The sequence below is a fragment of the Pteropus vampyrus genome, unplaced genomic scaffold (assembly GCF_000151845.1).
Source record: "Pteropus vampyrus isolate Shadow unplaced genomic scaffold, Pvam_2.0 Scaffold99, whole genome shotgun sequence".
Taxonomy (NCBI): domain Eukaryota; kingdom Metazoa; phylum Chordata; class Mammalia; order Chiroptera; family Pteropodidae; genus Pteropus; species Pteropus vampyrus.
Genome location: NW_011888880.1, coordinates 2,189,248 through 2,206,778, shown reverse-complemented (window position 1 = coordinate 2,206,778; position 17,531 = coordinate 2,189,248). Strand labels below are relative to the sequence as shown.

At 34.9% G+C, this 17,531-nt stretch overlaps 1 protein-coding gene across 1 annotated transcript in view; it reads left to right on the top strand.

Annotated features, from left to right (window-relative positions):
• Positions 1–12,170, top strand: part of ARMC1 (armadillo repeat containing 1) — a 32,837-nt gene extending 20,667 nt beyond the window's left edge. Inside the window, exons 5-7 of the mRNA XM_011364586.2 lie at positions 8,779–8,895; positions 8,980–9,054; positions 10,064–12,170. Of these exons, the coding sequence (XP_011362888.1) occupies positions 8,779–8,895; positions 8,980–9,054; positions 10,064–10,255 (384 nt within the window). The 3' untranslated portion in view covers positions 10,256–12,170. The remainder of the gene's footprint in view (positions 1–8,778; positions 8,896–8,979; positions 9,055–10,063) is intronic.
• Positions 12,171–17,531: the final 5,361 nt, after the last annotated feature.

Sequence of the window (17,531 nt, the reverse complement as noted above, 5' to 3'; positions counted from 1 at the left end):
TATTATAGAGTAGGTACTTCTGCATTACTGATTATTCTAGGATTCACTGGTATTTCTTTTAAATTGAACATCAGAATGAAATAAACAAGTCTTTGCAAACTTGAGGACTAATATTACAGAATCAGTAGAAGAGACAAGACTAATTTATTAATTTATATATTTCTTTTCAAGGACTACAACTCCTGGAGAAACAAAACTGCTGGCTTCTGAAATCTATGACATTCTTCAGTCTTCCAATATGGCAGATAGTGATAGTTTCAATGAAATGAATTCACGTCGAAGGAAAGCTCAGTTCTTTCTGGGAACTACAAACAAACGTGCCAAAACAGTGGTTTTGCATATAGATGGTCTTGATGATACGGTAAGACTTTACAAAAGGTTCTTAAGATGGGAAAGAGAAATATGTTAACTAAATAGTTTCCTTAGTGTCATCTGCTAACAGTCTTTAAGAATAAGTCCTAATATCAATATTTTATGTTGATAAAGTAGGGCATTTTGTGCTAATGGGGTCAGTTAATCAGAGGACATAATAATTTTAAATATTTATGCCCTAATAATAGAACTTCAAAATACATGAAGCGGAACTGACAGAAATGCAGAGAGAAATAGATCTACAGTTAGAGCTGGAGATTTGAATACCAATCTGTCCATAGAACAAGTATACAGAAAATCAGTAAGGGTATAGAAGACTCAAATACACTAATAACTAACCTAATTGATATTTATACAGTACCCCACCCAACAGCAAGATAATATTCATTCTTTCAAAGTACACGTGGGACATTTACCAAGATTGCCTGCCTGCCTCTCTTCTTCCCTCTCTGCCTCTGTGCCCTCTTTCCCTCTTTTCTTCTTTTTTGTTGCTTGATTTAGGGTTTATTTTATATATATTTTAACTTATCACAGTCTAACTTCAATTAATATTACAGTATTCTCCCCTTATTTGTTGGAGATACGTTCTAAGACCCCCAGTGCATGCCTGATAAGCAAATACTACTGAACCTCATATATATTATGTTTTTTCTTGTATATAACATACCTTTTCACTTAAGGGAAGCACTTTACGGCTTCTCTTTGGCATATATGAATTGCCAGAATTACTAACTCTGTGCTTTGTGGCCATTATTAAGTAAAATGAGTGTTACTTGAACACGAGCACTGCAATGTCATGACAGCTGATCTGAGAACCTAGAGGACTACTAAGTGACTAACGGGCGGGTAGCATATAAAGTGTGGATACGCTGGACAAAGGGATGCTTCATGTCCTGGGCAGGACAGAGCAGGATGGTGTGAGATTTCGTCATACTACACTACTCAGAACAGTGCACAATTTAAAACTTATGGATTGTTTATTTCTGGAGTTTTTAACTTAGTATTTTTGGACCACTGTTGACTATGGGTAACTGAAACTGCAGAAGGGGAAACCTCAGATGGCGGGGCTACTGTATATGACTTCATGTATAGCATAACACTTAAAACCCTCTACACTTCCTTTCCCTTATCTCTGCCTTTGTGCTGCTGTTACTATATGTTTTACTTCTGCATATGTTATAAACCCCAGAGTACATTATTATTACATTAAATATTCTTTTTAAAAAATTGTTTTTCAGTTTTTTTTATCATGGTAAAATAGCATAAAATTTACCATTTTAATCCTTTAAGTAAACAGTTCAGTGGTATTAAATACATTTATAATGTGCAACTGTCACCACCATACAAATATGTATGTACAACGTTTTTTCTTGTAAAACTGAAACTCAGTACCCATTAAACAGTAACTCCCTTGTCTTCCTTCCTCCTAGCTCACCACTACTCTGCTTTCTGTCTCTGATTTTGAAAAAGTCTCTTTTAAAGACATTTTAAAAATAAGAAAAAGTAATTTCTGTCTAACCACATTTTTACCATTTCTGGGGCTCTTTATTCCTTTATTTAAATCTGGATTTTCTTCTGATATCATTTTTCTTCTGCCTGAAGGACTTCCATTAACATTTCTTGTAGTAGTTTTAGGTCTTCTGGGAATGAATTCTTTCAGTTTTTTTTTTTTTAATTAAAATAGAATTCATGTACTATAAAATTAACATTTTAAAGTGTAAAATTCAGTGGTTTTAGTATATTTACAGGATTGTGCAACCATTGCCATTGTCTAGAGCATTTTATCATCTCAAAAGGAGACCTGTACCCATTAGCAATCACTCCCCTAGCCCCTGACTTTTACTTAGCATGTTTTCAAGGTTCATCTCTGTTGTATCATGTATCAGTGTATCATTCCTCTTTATAATGTTCCATTGTATGAATATACCATATTTTGTTTATCCATTCATCAGTTGATAAACATTTGGGTTGTTTTCACTTTTCGACTATTCTGAATAATTCTGCTATGACCATTCATGTACAAGTTTTTGTGTGGATTTATGTTCTCAGTTCTCTTGGGTCTATTCCTTGGGTCTATTCCTGGGTGTTATAGTAATTTTATGTTTAACTTTTTGAACAGCTGTGGCTATACCATTTTATTCCCGTCAGCAATCTATGAGGCGTCTGGTTTCCCCACATTCTTGTCAACATTTCTTTTTTCTTTTTTTTTTTTTTTTAAATAGCTATCCTATTAGATGTGAATGAAGTGGTATCTTATTGTGGTTTTGATTGGCATTTCTGTAATGACTAGTAATGTTGAATATCTTTTCATGTGGTTATTGGCCATTTATAGTGGTTGATTTAGGGTTTATTGCATACATCTTTATCACAGATTTTTTTCTTTAGGAGAAATGTCTATTCTTTGTATATTTTAAATTGCTTATGTCTTTTTATCAGTGAGTTCTATTAATATCATATATTATAATTCATATGTTAAACCATCCTTTCATTTCTAGGATAAATTTTAGTTGTAGCGTATAATCTTTTTAATATGATTCTTGATTTGATTTGCTGGTATTTTGTTGAGGTATTTTGCATCAATATTTATACAGGATATTAGTTTGAGTTTTCTTATGCTGTCTTTTTTCTGGTGTTGGTATCAGGGTAATTCTAACTTCATAAAATGAGTTAGAAAGTGTCTGGATGAGTTTGTGAAAGCTAGACATCATAGACATTGTTAATTTTGTGAAGAATAGACATTTTAATTCTCCTCTTAAACATTAGCTAAAGTTCACGAGCGAAGCCATTTGGTCCTGGGTTTTTCTTTGTGGGAAGTTTTCTGATTATTAATTTATTCTTATTATAGGTCCATCCATATTTTTTTTTTTTTCTTGAGTCAGTTTTGGTAGTGTTGTCTTTCTAGGAATTTTTCTCTTTCATTAAGGTTATCTAATGTGTTGGCATACAATTGTTCATAGTATTTGCTTATAATCCTTTTGTTTTATTGAGGTTGGTCATACTATCCCTTCTTTTATTCCTGATTTAAGTAATTTGAGTCATTTTGCTCTCATTTTCTTGGTGAGTCTAAATAAAGTTTATAAATTTTGTTAGTCTTTTTCAAAGAACCAACTTTAGGTTTCACTCATTTTTCTGTCCTTCCCTCCTCCCCCGCCCCACCCCATATTCTATTTCTGTTTTTTTTTTTTCCCCCCTGTTTTATTCTTTATTATTTCCTTCTTTCTGCTTGCTTCAGGTTTAGTTTGCTCTTGTTTCTTAGAATGGAAAGTTAGGTTATTGATTTGAGAATTTCTATTTTATAGAAATAAAGTCTCCTCTAAGCACTGTTTTCTCTGCATCCCATAGATTTAATATGCGGTGTTTTCATTTCATTCATCTCAAAGTATTCTCTAATTTCTCTTTAATCTTTTCTTTGATCCATTGTTTTTTAGGAGTTTGTTGTTTAATTTTTAAATATTGAATTTTCCAAACTTCCTTCTGTTACTGATTTCTAATTTCACTTCATGTGATTAGATAGCATTATATGATTTCAACCCTTTTAAGTTTTTTGAGGCTTGGTTCAATGGCCTAACATGGTTTGTTCTGGAGAATGTTCCATGTACACTTGAGACTGTATGTACTATTGACTGGAGTGTTCTGTAAGTGTCTGTTAGGTTTAGTTGGCTGTTGGTGTTGTTTAAGCCTACTTTTTCCCTGCTGATCTTTAGTCTAGATGTTCTATCCATTTTTGAAAGTTAGGTGTTGAAGTCTCTAATTCTTTCAGTTTTATGTATCTGAAAGCATCTATTTTATTTTTCTTTTTGAAAGATATTTTTGATGGGTATAGAATTCTAGGTGACAGTTTTCTTACAATACTTTAAGTCACTGTTGTACTATCTTCTCCCTTGTATTGTTTCTATTAAGAGTTTCTTTTACCACTCCTTTTGATCAGTTTGTTTATGATGTGCTTTGGTAGAATTTTCTTCATGTTAATTTAGCTTCTTGGATCTCTGGGTTTACAGTTTGCAGCAAATTTGTACAATTTTTTCTATTATTTCTTCAAGTACTTTTTCTGTCTTGCTTTCCCCTCAGTCTCTCAGGAATTCTTGTTATATATATTCAACTATGTGACATTGTCCCACAGCTCACTGATGTTCTGTTAATTTCTTTTAAAATGTTTTTTAAGTTTCATTTTGGAACTTTTTGGAACTGTTTGTGTTGCTGTAGTCACTAAATTTTTTTTCTGCAGGTGTTTAATTTGCTGCTAATCTTATTTGGTGTATTTTTCACCATAGACATTGTTTTATTGTATCTCTAGAAGTTTGATTCGGGTCTTTTTTGTATCTCTTTAATGTGTTTATACTTTATCTACTCTAGACCATACAGAATATGGTAAGAATAACTGTTTAATGTCCTTGTCTACTAATTCTACCAATCTGTTATTTCTGAGTGTTTTTGTAGATTGATTTTTCTAATTATAGATTATATTTTCTTCTTTGCATGCCTAGTATTTTTTGATTGGATGGCATATGCTGCAAATTTTACATTGTTGGATACAGCATGTATTTTGTATGCAAAGCCTTTAAATATTCTTGAGTTTGTTTTAGATCAGTTACTTGCAAACAGTTGGATCTTTATGAGGCTGTGTTTAAGCTCTGTTAGGCAGGACCACAGCACCCTTTAACCTAAGGATAATTTTGCTGCACTACTGAGGCAATACTCTTCTGGGTTCTCTGTCCATGCTCCATGTATGTCCAAGTTTTTACACCTTTATTTATCCAAAGTTATATACTTTACATATTTAGGGGTTGCAATTGGTGAATTACTACCCATCTTTTTAGCTGTGCCAGTTAGGTTACATTGGATTATACATAGCTTTTTCTAGTTGTGTTAGGATGATTAGGCTTCAGGATTCAGTAAGTAAGGGTGAAGGGAAGCTCTTCATATGCATATTATCCATAACATTGCCAAGTAAGTTAACAACTAACTGTCTTACTGAAACTGGGGCCACAAAATCCTGAAAAGATTCTGCTAAGCAGGTTCTGCTAACTAAATTGATTGAATGGAAGATATTAAGATATATAAAATATCACCAATACCATCTGTTTAATTTTAATGGAATTATACTGTTTATTTTTAAAGCTAGCCCAAATGAAATAATAAAACCCACACAAAAATACAGGCCAATATATTTTAAGAATATGATTGCTAAAATCCATAAAGTAAAATATTAGCAAGTTAACTCTAGTACTGTATTATAATGTTTGATAACATTTTTTAGTGGCATATCCAGGTGCCCAGTATATACCAGCCAATATTTTAGGCACCAGGGATACAACAGAGACCAAAATAAGCAAAAGTTCTCATAAATTTTATGTTTGACCTCATTAAGCTAGTATCATAGTTGGAGGAGGCAGACAGTAAGCCAAGGTGTATACTATATTAGAAGTGGTAAGTTCTGTGGAGAAAAGTAAAGGGAAGGTAGATAGGGACTACTAATGGGTGAGATGGTAGGGCTGCAGTTTTAAATAGGTTGGTTCCGATAAACCTGGAGAAACTGACATTTCAACAAAGACTGGGAGTGTGTGAGTCAGTGGATATCTGTGAAGGAGTGCATGTTCCCAGGAGAGGGAGCCATAAGTGCCAAGGCTTGAAATATCAACAACTAAGAGTATATAAGAGTAATGAAAAGATGTTCCCTACTAGATCTTAAAATGTACTGTTAATTTTCCATAATTAAACAATATGTTCATGATGAAAAATATTGAAAAAAATTTGGAAAAAACAAAACCCTGAAGCTAGTGTACATTAGAACTTAACCTATGATAAAGGAAGCATCAGACACCAGCAGGAAAGGGGTAGGTGGTTCAATAAATGGTGCCAGAAAACTGACAGTTTTGCAGGAATTGTAAGGGAAGGGGAGAGGGCATCTTATCAGACATTAAAAATTCAAAATGTCTTAAAAGGTTAAAACTACGAAATTAAAGAAATCTGAACATGTAACTGATCTCTTTAAGGACTTCTTTAAGCAAAAAGACAGTAGAAGAAATTGCTTTAGGAAAGATCTCTAGTTTGACAGTAAAGTTTTTGTTTTGTCAAATATAATCTTAGAAGGTAAAAAAAAGTTGAAAAATATTTGTAATGAATAATTGACAGCAGGTTAAAAATCAACAAAAGAAAATCTAATAGGAAAAAATCCCTAAGGAGATAAATTTCCAATAAATAATATCAGCAAACATTTATTGAAATACAGTGATCCTTGTGATGTGTTAACTCATTTATTTCTCATTATATGGTTGGTCTAATTATAGCCCCAATTTATAGATGAGACTGAAGCACACCAAATATAAAGTGTTTCCCAGGGTCATACAGTTACCAAGTGAAGGACATAGATTTGAACCTAGGCAGCGGGTCTAGCTGCAGAATCCCACTCTTAACCACTGCTTTGGACAGCTACACATGGAAACATGTTTAGTCTTACTAGTGAAGCAATGTACACTATTTTTGTGTATGTATCAAGGCTTTCAGAGGTTCTTCCTGATAATGGATCCTCCAGGCATTTTTCCCTTTGCTTTAATTTGCTCAACTGCAAAGCATGCTACTATGTAGTCTTTAGAAATTGGAGACAGACTACTGTCTATGTTCTTTGAATTGATACTCTCTTAATAACACACACACACTTTTTCTTCTATTCATTGTCAGGCACTTAACCTTGACTCATCTACATCCTTGCCCCACTTACAATTTTATCTACTTATGATTCTTTCAACCTAATCTTGACCTCATATCCCAATCAAGAGGGTATTCATCCTTTGTGACTAATTCTTGATCCTGTTTGCTCTGTTGAAGATCTCGTTTACCTGGAAATGGACTATTTCTGAGATCAAATCTTGGAATTGAATTTACCCTCTCCACGACCCCGAGGCTTTGCCTGTTGCAAAAGTGGGTTAATTTTCTGTCAAAATAAAGATGAATTGGCACCAGTTCCCTAATGGAGCCTTGCAAAACCCAGGGCTCAGCAGTGCAGAATCCAGGAACAGTGCACTAGATGAGCCCCTGTGGGTCTGTGTGCTGCCATGCGCAGCTGTACCCCAGACCCTTGCCTGAGTAGTGTTGAAATGCAGAAGTGAAAAAGTAGTTTAAATAGGGAGATAAGCGAGTATATGAGTTGTTTCTAAGGATGTGAGACTAGGTTTGAAGACTGATTTTATTCAATGGGAGAGAAGAGTGAACTGGGTAATTTGAAAGCACTGTGTTTTAGGGTGTGATCCAGTGACTTGGGGTCAATTGCAGATTCCTGTCCCCTTGAACCTGGTCTCAATACAGAACAGGAAAATGTAGGTAGTGATTTGACATGTGGCTGGAGGTGGAGGGAGGGATGAGAAACTAGTTACTTTTTAATCCATTTTTTCCTTTGCATCTTTTGTTTGAGATGACCATTGGAATACAAGTGGATATATCTGTAGACAAATGAAAATAAAATTGTATTGGAGATATATGTCTGTGCTTCCCTCTGGTAATGACGGCAGAAATGATGAGAATAGTCTACCGAGAGACAAAGTAAAAAGAAAATCCCTTAGTTTTAGGCACTGGACCTTGGAGATAAAATGAGACAGAGATGGAATAATCAGTGGTGTAAATGGAAGATCAGGATAGTGTATTATTAGGAGTCAAAGAGGCATTGAAGGGTATATTCTGTATTGTGTTGCGAGAGGGAAATGAGAACCAAAAAGATACTGATAACCTTGAGAATGCGTTGGTGGTACCCATTGAGAATGCCATCAATGAAGGAGGCAGTGATATTTATTAAATATCAAGTACTTTAAAAAATAGGGACTCAAACACTGAATGCTCACTAATTCTAATTTCAGTTTATTAGAATTTAATACTAGAGATTTTTAAGCTACAGCAGGGGTCAGCAAACCTTTTCTTTCAAGGGCCTGATGTTTTAAGTTTTGCAGGGCATATGGTCTTTGTTATAACTGCAACAGAACAAAACTTTCCTCAGACAGTATGTCAGGATATGGGTGTTACAAAAACAGCTGGCGGATTATGGTTTGCCCACCCTTGAGCTAGGGGAACCTCTGCTTTTCAGCATTTTTTCTGTATTAGCCTTTCATTCTTTTTGCTTTGAGATTCAAATTAACATTGGCTAACTTATTAAAATTATTAAAACTAAATATTAGTGATGAAGCCTGAAAAAATCTAGCAGGAATTAGTATTCTATTGATCTATTATAAAATTTAATAAACTTGGCTAAGCATCACCCTCTTCGTGCCCTCTAATGTGAGAAGGTAGAACTGGAAAAGAGACATTTGCCCCCGTGGTGTCCCCCTCCCCCTAGATATAATGACTAGTTCAGTGTGGTTTGAGTTGATTTATTCCCTTTTATTATTCTGCCAGTGTTAATAACAATTTGCTTTTTTTCAGTCTCGGCGAAATCTATGTGAAGAGGCTTTGTTAAAAATTAAAGGTGTTATTAGCTTTACTTTTCAAATGGCTGTTCAAAGATGTGTGGTGCGAATCCGTTCCGATTTGAAAGCAGAGGTTAGTATTTTAAATGGCTGAATATGCTTGAGGTTACAGGTAACAAATCAGTGTTCAAAATTGTCTGTTTTTATCCTGGCCTAGGCTTTGGCATCAGCGATAGCATCAACCAAGGTTATGAAGGCTCAGCAAGTTGTGAAAAGTGAAAGTGGAGAAGAGGTAAAAGTTTTATTTAGTTTTATTTATACCCAACTCCAACTCTCGATTTATTCTCTAGACTAAAAGTTGCCAAGTATATAGGAATGTGGTTGGGTCAGAATATCTTAATGCTTCTTGTTAACAGTCAACTCTTAGAAATATAGAGAGCTCTTTTGTGGATTTCACCTTCTTTTTATATCGTATATTTTTGTGAGTTTCAGACTGTTGTTTATTTTAGTGATGTCTTGATGGTATTATATAGAAATAAAAAGGCTTCGTGGTTTCCTTGCATTGGTCTTTAAATGCTTTCTAACCTTAATTAGTTTTGCCAGTCCAGAAAAAAGAAGTCCAATCCCACCATTAGGCAAATATATCCAGTGAAAATCTTTGCCTCTCCCTACTCTTTCCACTAGCTTTGTGATAGGGAAAATGAATCTATGTGGCTTTAGCTCATTTGAGTTCCCACAAAAAGGGGGATTCATTGCCCCTCCAGAGATCTATACAGTAGCCAGATACTTCCTTTTGTCTTATTTATTTTAACATTTTTAAAAATTTATTTTTAATTACAGCTGACATACAATATTATATTAGTATCAAGTGTATAGCATAGTGATTGAACATTTATATACTTTACAAAGTGATCACCACAATAAGTCTAGTAACCATGTCACTGTACATAGTTATGATATTATTGACTCATTCCCTGTGTCGTACAGTACATCCCTGAGACTTATTGTATAACTGAAAGTTTGTGTTTCTTAATGCCCTTCCCACCTAACCCTGTCATCTTGAAATAGACAGAGATTGCACATTTATTCCTGGACCCTCATCAGTTTTCATGTGTAGTTCTGCCTTCCTGTGCTTACACAGTGCTCAGCAGTGGGGCCTACCTCTGTGTAAGAGGAACATTTTCAAAGAAAGAGAGCCCCCCAAAATACTTTGGTGATTGGAATGAGGAGCAAAGTAAACCTTTCACTTCTGGCCTATGTCAGGCTGATTCGTAATACTCTTCACATGTTCTCTGTGTCAGATGCTGGTTCCATTCCAGGATACGCCTGTGGAAGTAGAACAGAACACAGAGCTGCCCGACTACCTGCCTGAGGATGAGAGCCCCACAAAGGAGCAGGACAAAGCAGTGTCCCGGGTTGGCTCCCACCCAGAGGGTGGGGCTAGCTGGCTGAGCACAGCCGCAAACTTTTTGTCGAGATCATTTTACTGGTGACTTCAATTTGGGGCTCGAGGACTGTGTGAACGAACAGGGGGCCAGTTTTCCAATGTTGTGGTTAACTGTCAAGTGCAATTTGCAATAAGTTATCATGAAAAGTTTTTAGATTACATGATTGTGTATGCTGCATTTTACATTTTATTGGACATTTTGCCCCACTAAGTGGTAAAAAGGACAGAAGGCTACAGGTGGAGTTGCTTTGTTGATGCAGGTATTATGGTTTTGGTTTTCTTTAATTGCCTCACTTTTTAAAAAACATGGGTCCATTGGTAAACCAAACACATATGTGCAGCTTTACATTTTATTTTACATGAAGCACGTGATTAGGAAAACACATTTTCTCCTCAAGCCTCAGGACCTATCTGAAGAGAAGTTTTTTTTTTTTTTTTTTTTAAGCTCGAGTTGTGCATGAATTACTGAACATTTTTCTCGGCTTTTCTTCATGAAAGATACTTGCTTTGGTCCTCTTCACTGAAAGTTGAAAACATTTCTCATTATCCCCCTTTTGTGCCTTTTTTTATTTTGCCAACCATGTTTATAGAAAAGACATTACTAATGACATTTTGTGAATTAAAATATATTCATTTGAATGTAGCAGTCCCCTAAAAATATAACTCTACAAAAAATTTGCAATCTTATATGTTATCAATAAGATTAACACAAAATCATTCGAGAAGAAGGAAATATATATATCAGTGAAGTGCTATTGAGACTGTTTGAATGTGACCAAATGTGGTTCCTGTTGACTGCTGCTCAGTTTGGTTGATATCAGCTCTTGTGAATTATGTCCACCATAATATTGGGAGCAACTGTAAATGGTCTCTAGGCCTTACTTTGTGACTATATACTCTCCCAGATAGAAAAAAAAAGTGTAGGGAACTGACAAACTTGAAAAAAGAAAACAAAAATCAGATGCCTATATGCCATAGTGCCGTTTGGTAGAGTTTAACCTTAACCCATGATCGCTTGGCAGATGCCTATTCAGTAAGTATTTCCTTGTATTGCCTTCTGTGAATTTATTATGAACTTGGCAGTTGTACTGAATGAAAAAAGACTCAAATTATTGCTTATAAAGAAATAAAGCGAGCATTGGTTTACTTAATTTTGTTTCCATGTCCAGACAGAAAAAAAGAACTTCAGTGAAGGTAAGATAAATATAAATATATATATATACATATATATTTTTGGTAGGTAAGAGCTAATTGTATATATGTAATGCTTTATTGCATTTCTGAAATATTTGGCAACTAAAATTTTCCTTTTGGAAATCCAAATCCTGATAAATTTTAATGCTAATACGATTAAAAACTAATAGAAAGCAATTGAAATTCTTTTTCATCAACATGTAAAGCTGCTGTTTTACTGCTTGGAGAATGTGAAATGAAATTTGGACCCCGGAGGATTTCCTTGCATTTTCAGCACTTCTCTTTTAGAGGAAATTAAAAGAATCCAGTGTCACCGGAGAAAAATTACTGTAAAATACTTCACTAACCAGAATCTCGAGTTCACAAACATTGTGACTTTCTGGAGGGAGGGGCACTGAGGGTATTGAGAGAGAGAGTTTTTCATATGTCTGGGCTAATTCAGGTGACGCACACAACTGAAAATATAAGATTTCAGGGCATGTATTGCTTTAAACGTGTAATACAACTTGCTGTCAGAACCAGACGTGTTGAAGAAAGAAAAGAAAACCACCTCCTTTCTATAGCCATTAAAACAAAGTTTACTGTTCCATTTTAACAAGCTTAAATTTTATTTTGCATCGCCACACATCTGCTTATTTAAAAAACTACATCCCTTTGGTAGCAATGGTTCAGTACAAGTAGGTATTACAGCTTGATGTTTGTGTGTTCTGATTCTAAGTGTTCTTTTATTTCCAGGTCTAATAAAAGGTAACATAATTAAAATTGAATGGTTATTGCATTTTTGTGGTATAAGCATTATTGATTACTCTTAAGCCTGTCTTTAGCCACATTGCCTGGCACCTTCTCCTAGCTCCTTTGCAGGTACGTTACTGGACTAATTCCCGTGAGTCTTATTCGTCTCCTTCCCAGCCTCACACCTTCCTTCCCCCGGCTTTGGATTCGTCGCCCCTTTACATACACTCATTGTACATTTATCACATTAGATTGAGATTGTATCTACTAGTGTCTCTCCCTGCTTAGCTCTTTGAAAAGACTCTTTAGCTGTACCTGGGTAGTAGCAAGCACTCAAATATTTTTTTAGGCAAATGAATTTTTTTCAAATAAAAGTAAATAGAAGGTGCTAATTAACTTGGGCAAATTGGAAAAGTGACAAGTTGTATTATTTTTTTCTGGGCATGTTTGTTTCTGATTTATTCAATTTATAGTTTGTTATTTGGTTTTTATTTTTATTTTTTTGAAGTAGCAGAGGGGCATAATACTTGCTCCATTGAATGAAGTTAGGATTAATTTATAATATCCTGATTCTTACAGAATTGTTATAGAACATTTTTATATATTATATATATCATATGGCATATATGATATATATATACACATATATATAGTGGTGTTTTTGATTTCTTGTTTTATAACTTACTAGCTGTGTAACCTTAGGTAATAATTTAATCTTTAAGGTTTTCCTTCATTAATAAAATGGAGATAATTTCTCTACTTCCTGGGTCATTATTAGAATCCAGTGGCATCATGAATAATTTGAAAACTAAAAATTTGCAAGTGTAAGATGGAATTATTGTTACAATAATTTGACACAATTCTCTTGTCCTTGATTCTCAAGTAAAACACTATATCTTTGTAATCATACTTTATCTGGGTCCTTATCTTTCTATATCCAATCAGAGGGACTTTTTTTGAGGCTTAGTCCTCAGCTATTTGATTTTTATCTAAATGTTGTCCCTTGAAGAATTTATCTGTTGTCAGGTTTTCAATTAGCTTTCAGTTATCTAACTTCAAAGTTTCCATTCTACCATGATTGATAGCTCCCTTTCCTTCTCTGTACCTATCAAATGTGAAGTCCGAATTTTTATTTTAGAAACAGACTCATGATAGGCATGCAATAGATTAAAAAGAAAAAAACTAAATGAAAAACTAACTCTGTATCCAGCACTGTGCTAGGTGCTTTACAGATATTTACTCATTTAACCTTTAACAACTACAAGGTAGGTACTTTTATATTTCATTAGATAGATGGGAAAAATAAGATAAGTAACTCATTGGTCCCAGATCACAGAGCTAGTAAGTAGTGAAGCTAGGACTCAAAGCCAGGCAGTCTGGCTTCTGAGTCTCTACACTCTTAGAAGGCAGCCTCTATCTTAGGTGCCTCAGCTGTGCCTTTCCAGTCCAGCCCCTTCCACTTGCATCATGTCAAGTGACTTAATCCAGGTGTCTGTTAGAAATCAAAAACTCTCTCGAGACCAGAAAAAGTTAGATATGTGAAATAAGTCAGGTTAGGCCACAGCATAGGAAAACACATGGAGAACACCAGGCCTGTCTAAGGGAAAACTGCCTTTTCTTCACATGGCTTGTGGACTTTTAACAGTATGGAGTTTCTGGACTTTGTGGCTCTTCCAGACCCTAAAAACACTGCCTGAGCCACGTGAAAAATGTCTGTGGGCCAGAAATTGGCTTCTTTTTACTTCTAGCGTGCCACATTCTAATCTATCAGATTAAATTTAATAGTATTGTCATTTTCTGCTCTAATGTCAACAGAGACCTATGGATTAGTTTGGACTCTATCTAGCACCAAAAATGCCATCAGTTTAGCCCCCAACCTAGTTTTTCATACATTGTGTAGCATTATTACACATTTTTCTATATGCGAGGCACAGTTGTTTATCTTATTGTTACAAAAACTGTCTGCTTATTTAGGCTTGTATATTATAACCTAAGTTTTCCGTATTCATCCTACCCTTCAGGTCTTCACTCATATTCTTTCCTACCTGAAATTTCCTCGTTTATACTCTTAGGTCCTTTAAAATATTAAGATCGATATACTACAGAATGCATAAAGAAAACAGATCACCTGCCTTTCTACAACATAGCCAATATTCATAACATTTTTTAGTTTATTTGAATTTCCTTTTTTCTGTTGGTAACAAATATACACCAGATTTTTAACGTGTTCAAAATAGGTATCCAGTGAACAGTGACTCTCCTTAGTCACCTGGTTCCTCTCACCAGGAACAGGCATTGTTATAAATTTTGTATGATCATCAGGAATATTCTATAAATTTACCAACTTTTTCATATTTTTTTCCCATACAAGTGGTAACATAATGCCCTGCCATTTACCTTTTTCACTTAAAATGTATCTTAGATATTCCTCTGTATCCTATACAAAGCAGCTTTCTTTCATAGCTCCACAGTGTCACGTTATATTAATGTCCTACCACTTATTTAACCAGTGTTTTGATTGTAGTCCTTTGCTCTTACAAATAGTACTATGTACGCCTTTCTGTAGAATGAATTCCTAGATATAGAACTGTTGTCAAAGGTGTGAGTGCTTTAATTTTGACAGTTCCCACCTCCTTAGAGATTACTCGTTTCCCCTCTCACCAGCAAAGTATGAGAGTTCCTGCTTCCCTTCAGCCTCTCCAACCGTGTTATCCCATATTTAGCCCTTTGCAGTCTAAAAACGGTATCTCTTATGAGTCAGAGTGAGCTTTTTGAGTATTTTTTTTCTGTCAACTGTCTCTCCTTTTTTTATGTTTTGGTGGGGTGGGGAGAACAATTTGATTTTTCTTACCTGATGTATAGAAGTTCTTCAACATGCTAAAAAGATATATTCACTTTTTTAATAAAAATATTTTCAACTTGCAGTATATCCCACTGCTTGTTCTATAAATCCATTATATCCTTGTGATTATGATTCCTTCTTCCTCTCAACTGCTGTAGTACTTTGGAACCTTTCATTTGTGGTCTGTTTCTTTCCATAAGTATGTTTCTTACTGAGATCAAGATCTGTAAAGGGAGGGAGTATTTGCTATGTTTTCCTAGAGTTTGCCCACTGTGGAGCATAATACTATGTGTGCTGAGTTTGGAGAGTGTTTACGAATGAGTTGTGGTGAAACAGAGTAATACTTGGATATTGAGGAGATGGGTATTTGGTATTTTGGTTCTACTCTTGTCTAGATCTTAATTGCACATCTACATTACTGCCACTGGCTTCTTAATAACGCTTAGCATTACTAGAGTACTTACTTGTTCCAGGCTTTGGACAAGGTCCTTTGTTTTATCCCCTTTAACCATCACGATGACAATGGTCCAGTGAGCTGGAGTTTTTCATTTCTACTCATTTTACAGAGGAAATTGGAGCTTAGAAATAAAGTAACTGGAGTCAAATACTAATAAATTTCAGGGTTGGGATTTAGATCTCACAGGTCCTTCTTAGTGACTAAATAGTTGCTGAAATAATTATTGTATATTTTTATTATCTACTGTCCTGGCTATAAACTTTTAGTGACTTTTATTGTGTCAAATCTAAATTATTCTTGTTTTCAAGGTTCTCTAACCTGCCCTACTCTCCTACTGATGGACCTGACACTCTTATTTTTAATTAAATTGGCATCTTTAGTCTTAAGTAAATGCATTATTCTCATCTGGAATGCATTTTCTTCTCAATTGACCAAATTCTATCTATTATTCAAGAACTGGCTATTCAGTGGAGCCTTTCCTGTTTGCTTTGGCCCCTGACAATCTCTTTCCCAATGTTGTAAACTTTCAACACCTAAATGGTGTGATGTACCTTTGACCACTTAAGTACGTCATTTGTCTCTTCATTTTCTAGGTTATGACAGCAGAGATCAGTGTCAAAGCTTGTGTTCCCTCTTTTGTACTGCTCTCTTCCTTATCAAGCCAAATTGAAGCCCAAGTCTGAGCCTCCTCATAACTGGTGGCTTCAGGGCCAGCCTGTTTCCTGTGGTTCTTTCCAGCCTTTAATGGCTCTGAAACCCTATTCTCTTCTGCTAAGCAGTTTAATGTGAAAATGTAACTTGTGTAAATACCCATTTTCTCATGTTTAAATGTTTCAGGTGGGAGGATATTAGGGCACATTAAAAATAATAATGTGTAGTCTGTGCGAACAGGAATATTCCGGTTATCCAGTGGCAGCAAAATAGATCGATGGAAAATATACTTTCAGGGGGTAAAGTAATTTTGTGATTGGTAGAAAAAAGAAATTTTTAGCAAAAGATAAATGAATTAGAAGATTGATAGGCATAGAATGAATTCAAAATGATAGGAAATCAAAGAAGATGGAAAAAGGACATACATGGAAAATCAGCCATCGTGACCTTGCCAGTGAATGAAAAATAGGTTCAAAACAAATGTAGGTGAAAACCTTAAGGCAGACCAAAAAAGCTGAGCCAGAAGTCAGGACTCAGTTTCGGGAGGTAAACTTTTAGGGAAAAGAGCATCATTACCTCTGAATGCAGAAACAGAGAAAAAGTACTGCTTTAAGAAAATTTGTATGTAACGAGCTTTGTAAAACAAACTTTATGCACATGGGCATTTACAGTTTAGTTTTGAATTTTAATATTTCAAATTCCTCCAGGTAATGTCTGTTTTTCAAAAATTAGATTCATATGACACTTAAGGAATTAAAGCAAGACATGCCTAATGGGAACAAAACCAAGTGTTTCTGGTCCTGCTGCAATGGGAATTTAGTTTAAATGATTAAATTCAGTAAAAAAAAATAAAATAAAATAAAAGAAGCTAAGGATAATATAGATACTTCTGGGTGAAGATATTTATCGTGTTTGATATAAGGACTGCTAGTCTTGAACATTTTGTGGGAGCAGGGTGTAGTATGCTCTTGGAGATGACAATCTATGGGAATCTTCTCACCTTGTAACTGGATAGTAAGAAGCACTTGTAAGCTGGTATAAGGTAATGAGTTAAAGAAAAATGTAATCTAAATTAAGGTCCTGGTCAGTGAACTATTATTTTTAATCCAGAATGAGAAAGCCGAGCAGCCTATTTTCTTCAGTATAGAATTTCTTAGTGTTATAAATAGCACAATAGGCCAAGCAGGTGTTTTATCGCCTCGGCAAAAGTTATCCTAGAGATATAACTTTTATATTAGAAGTTATATTAGAAAAAAAAATCAAGGTATTTTCCTTACTCTATGGTACAGCGTTTCTGGTTGGTGAAACTCAAGGGAGACAAAGTGATAGAGAAGTGCCAGCAATTACCAACTCACGCTGAAGGGATCACAGGCTTCTATTAGGGTGTATCGCTCTTAAGGGTATTTTTTAGTTACGTTATTAAAGTCAGTTATTAAATAATTGAAA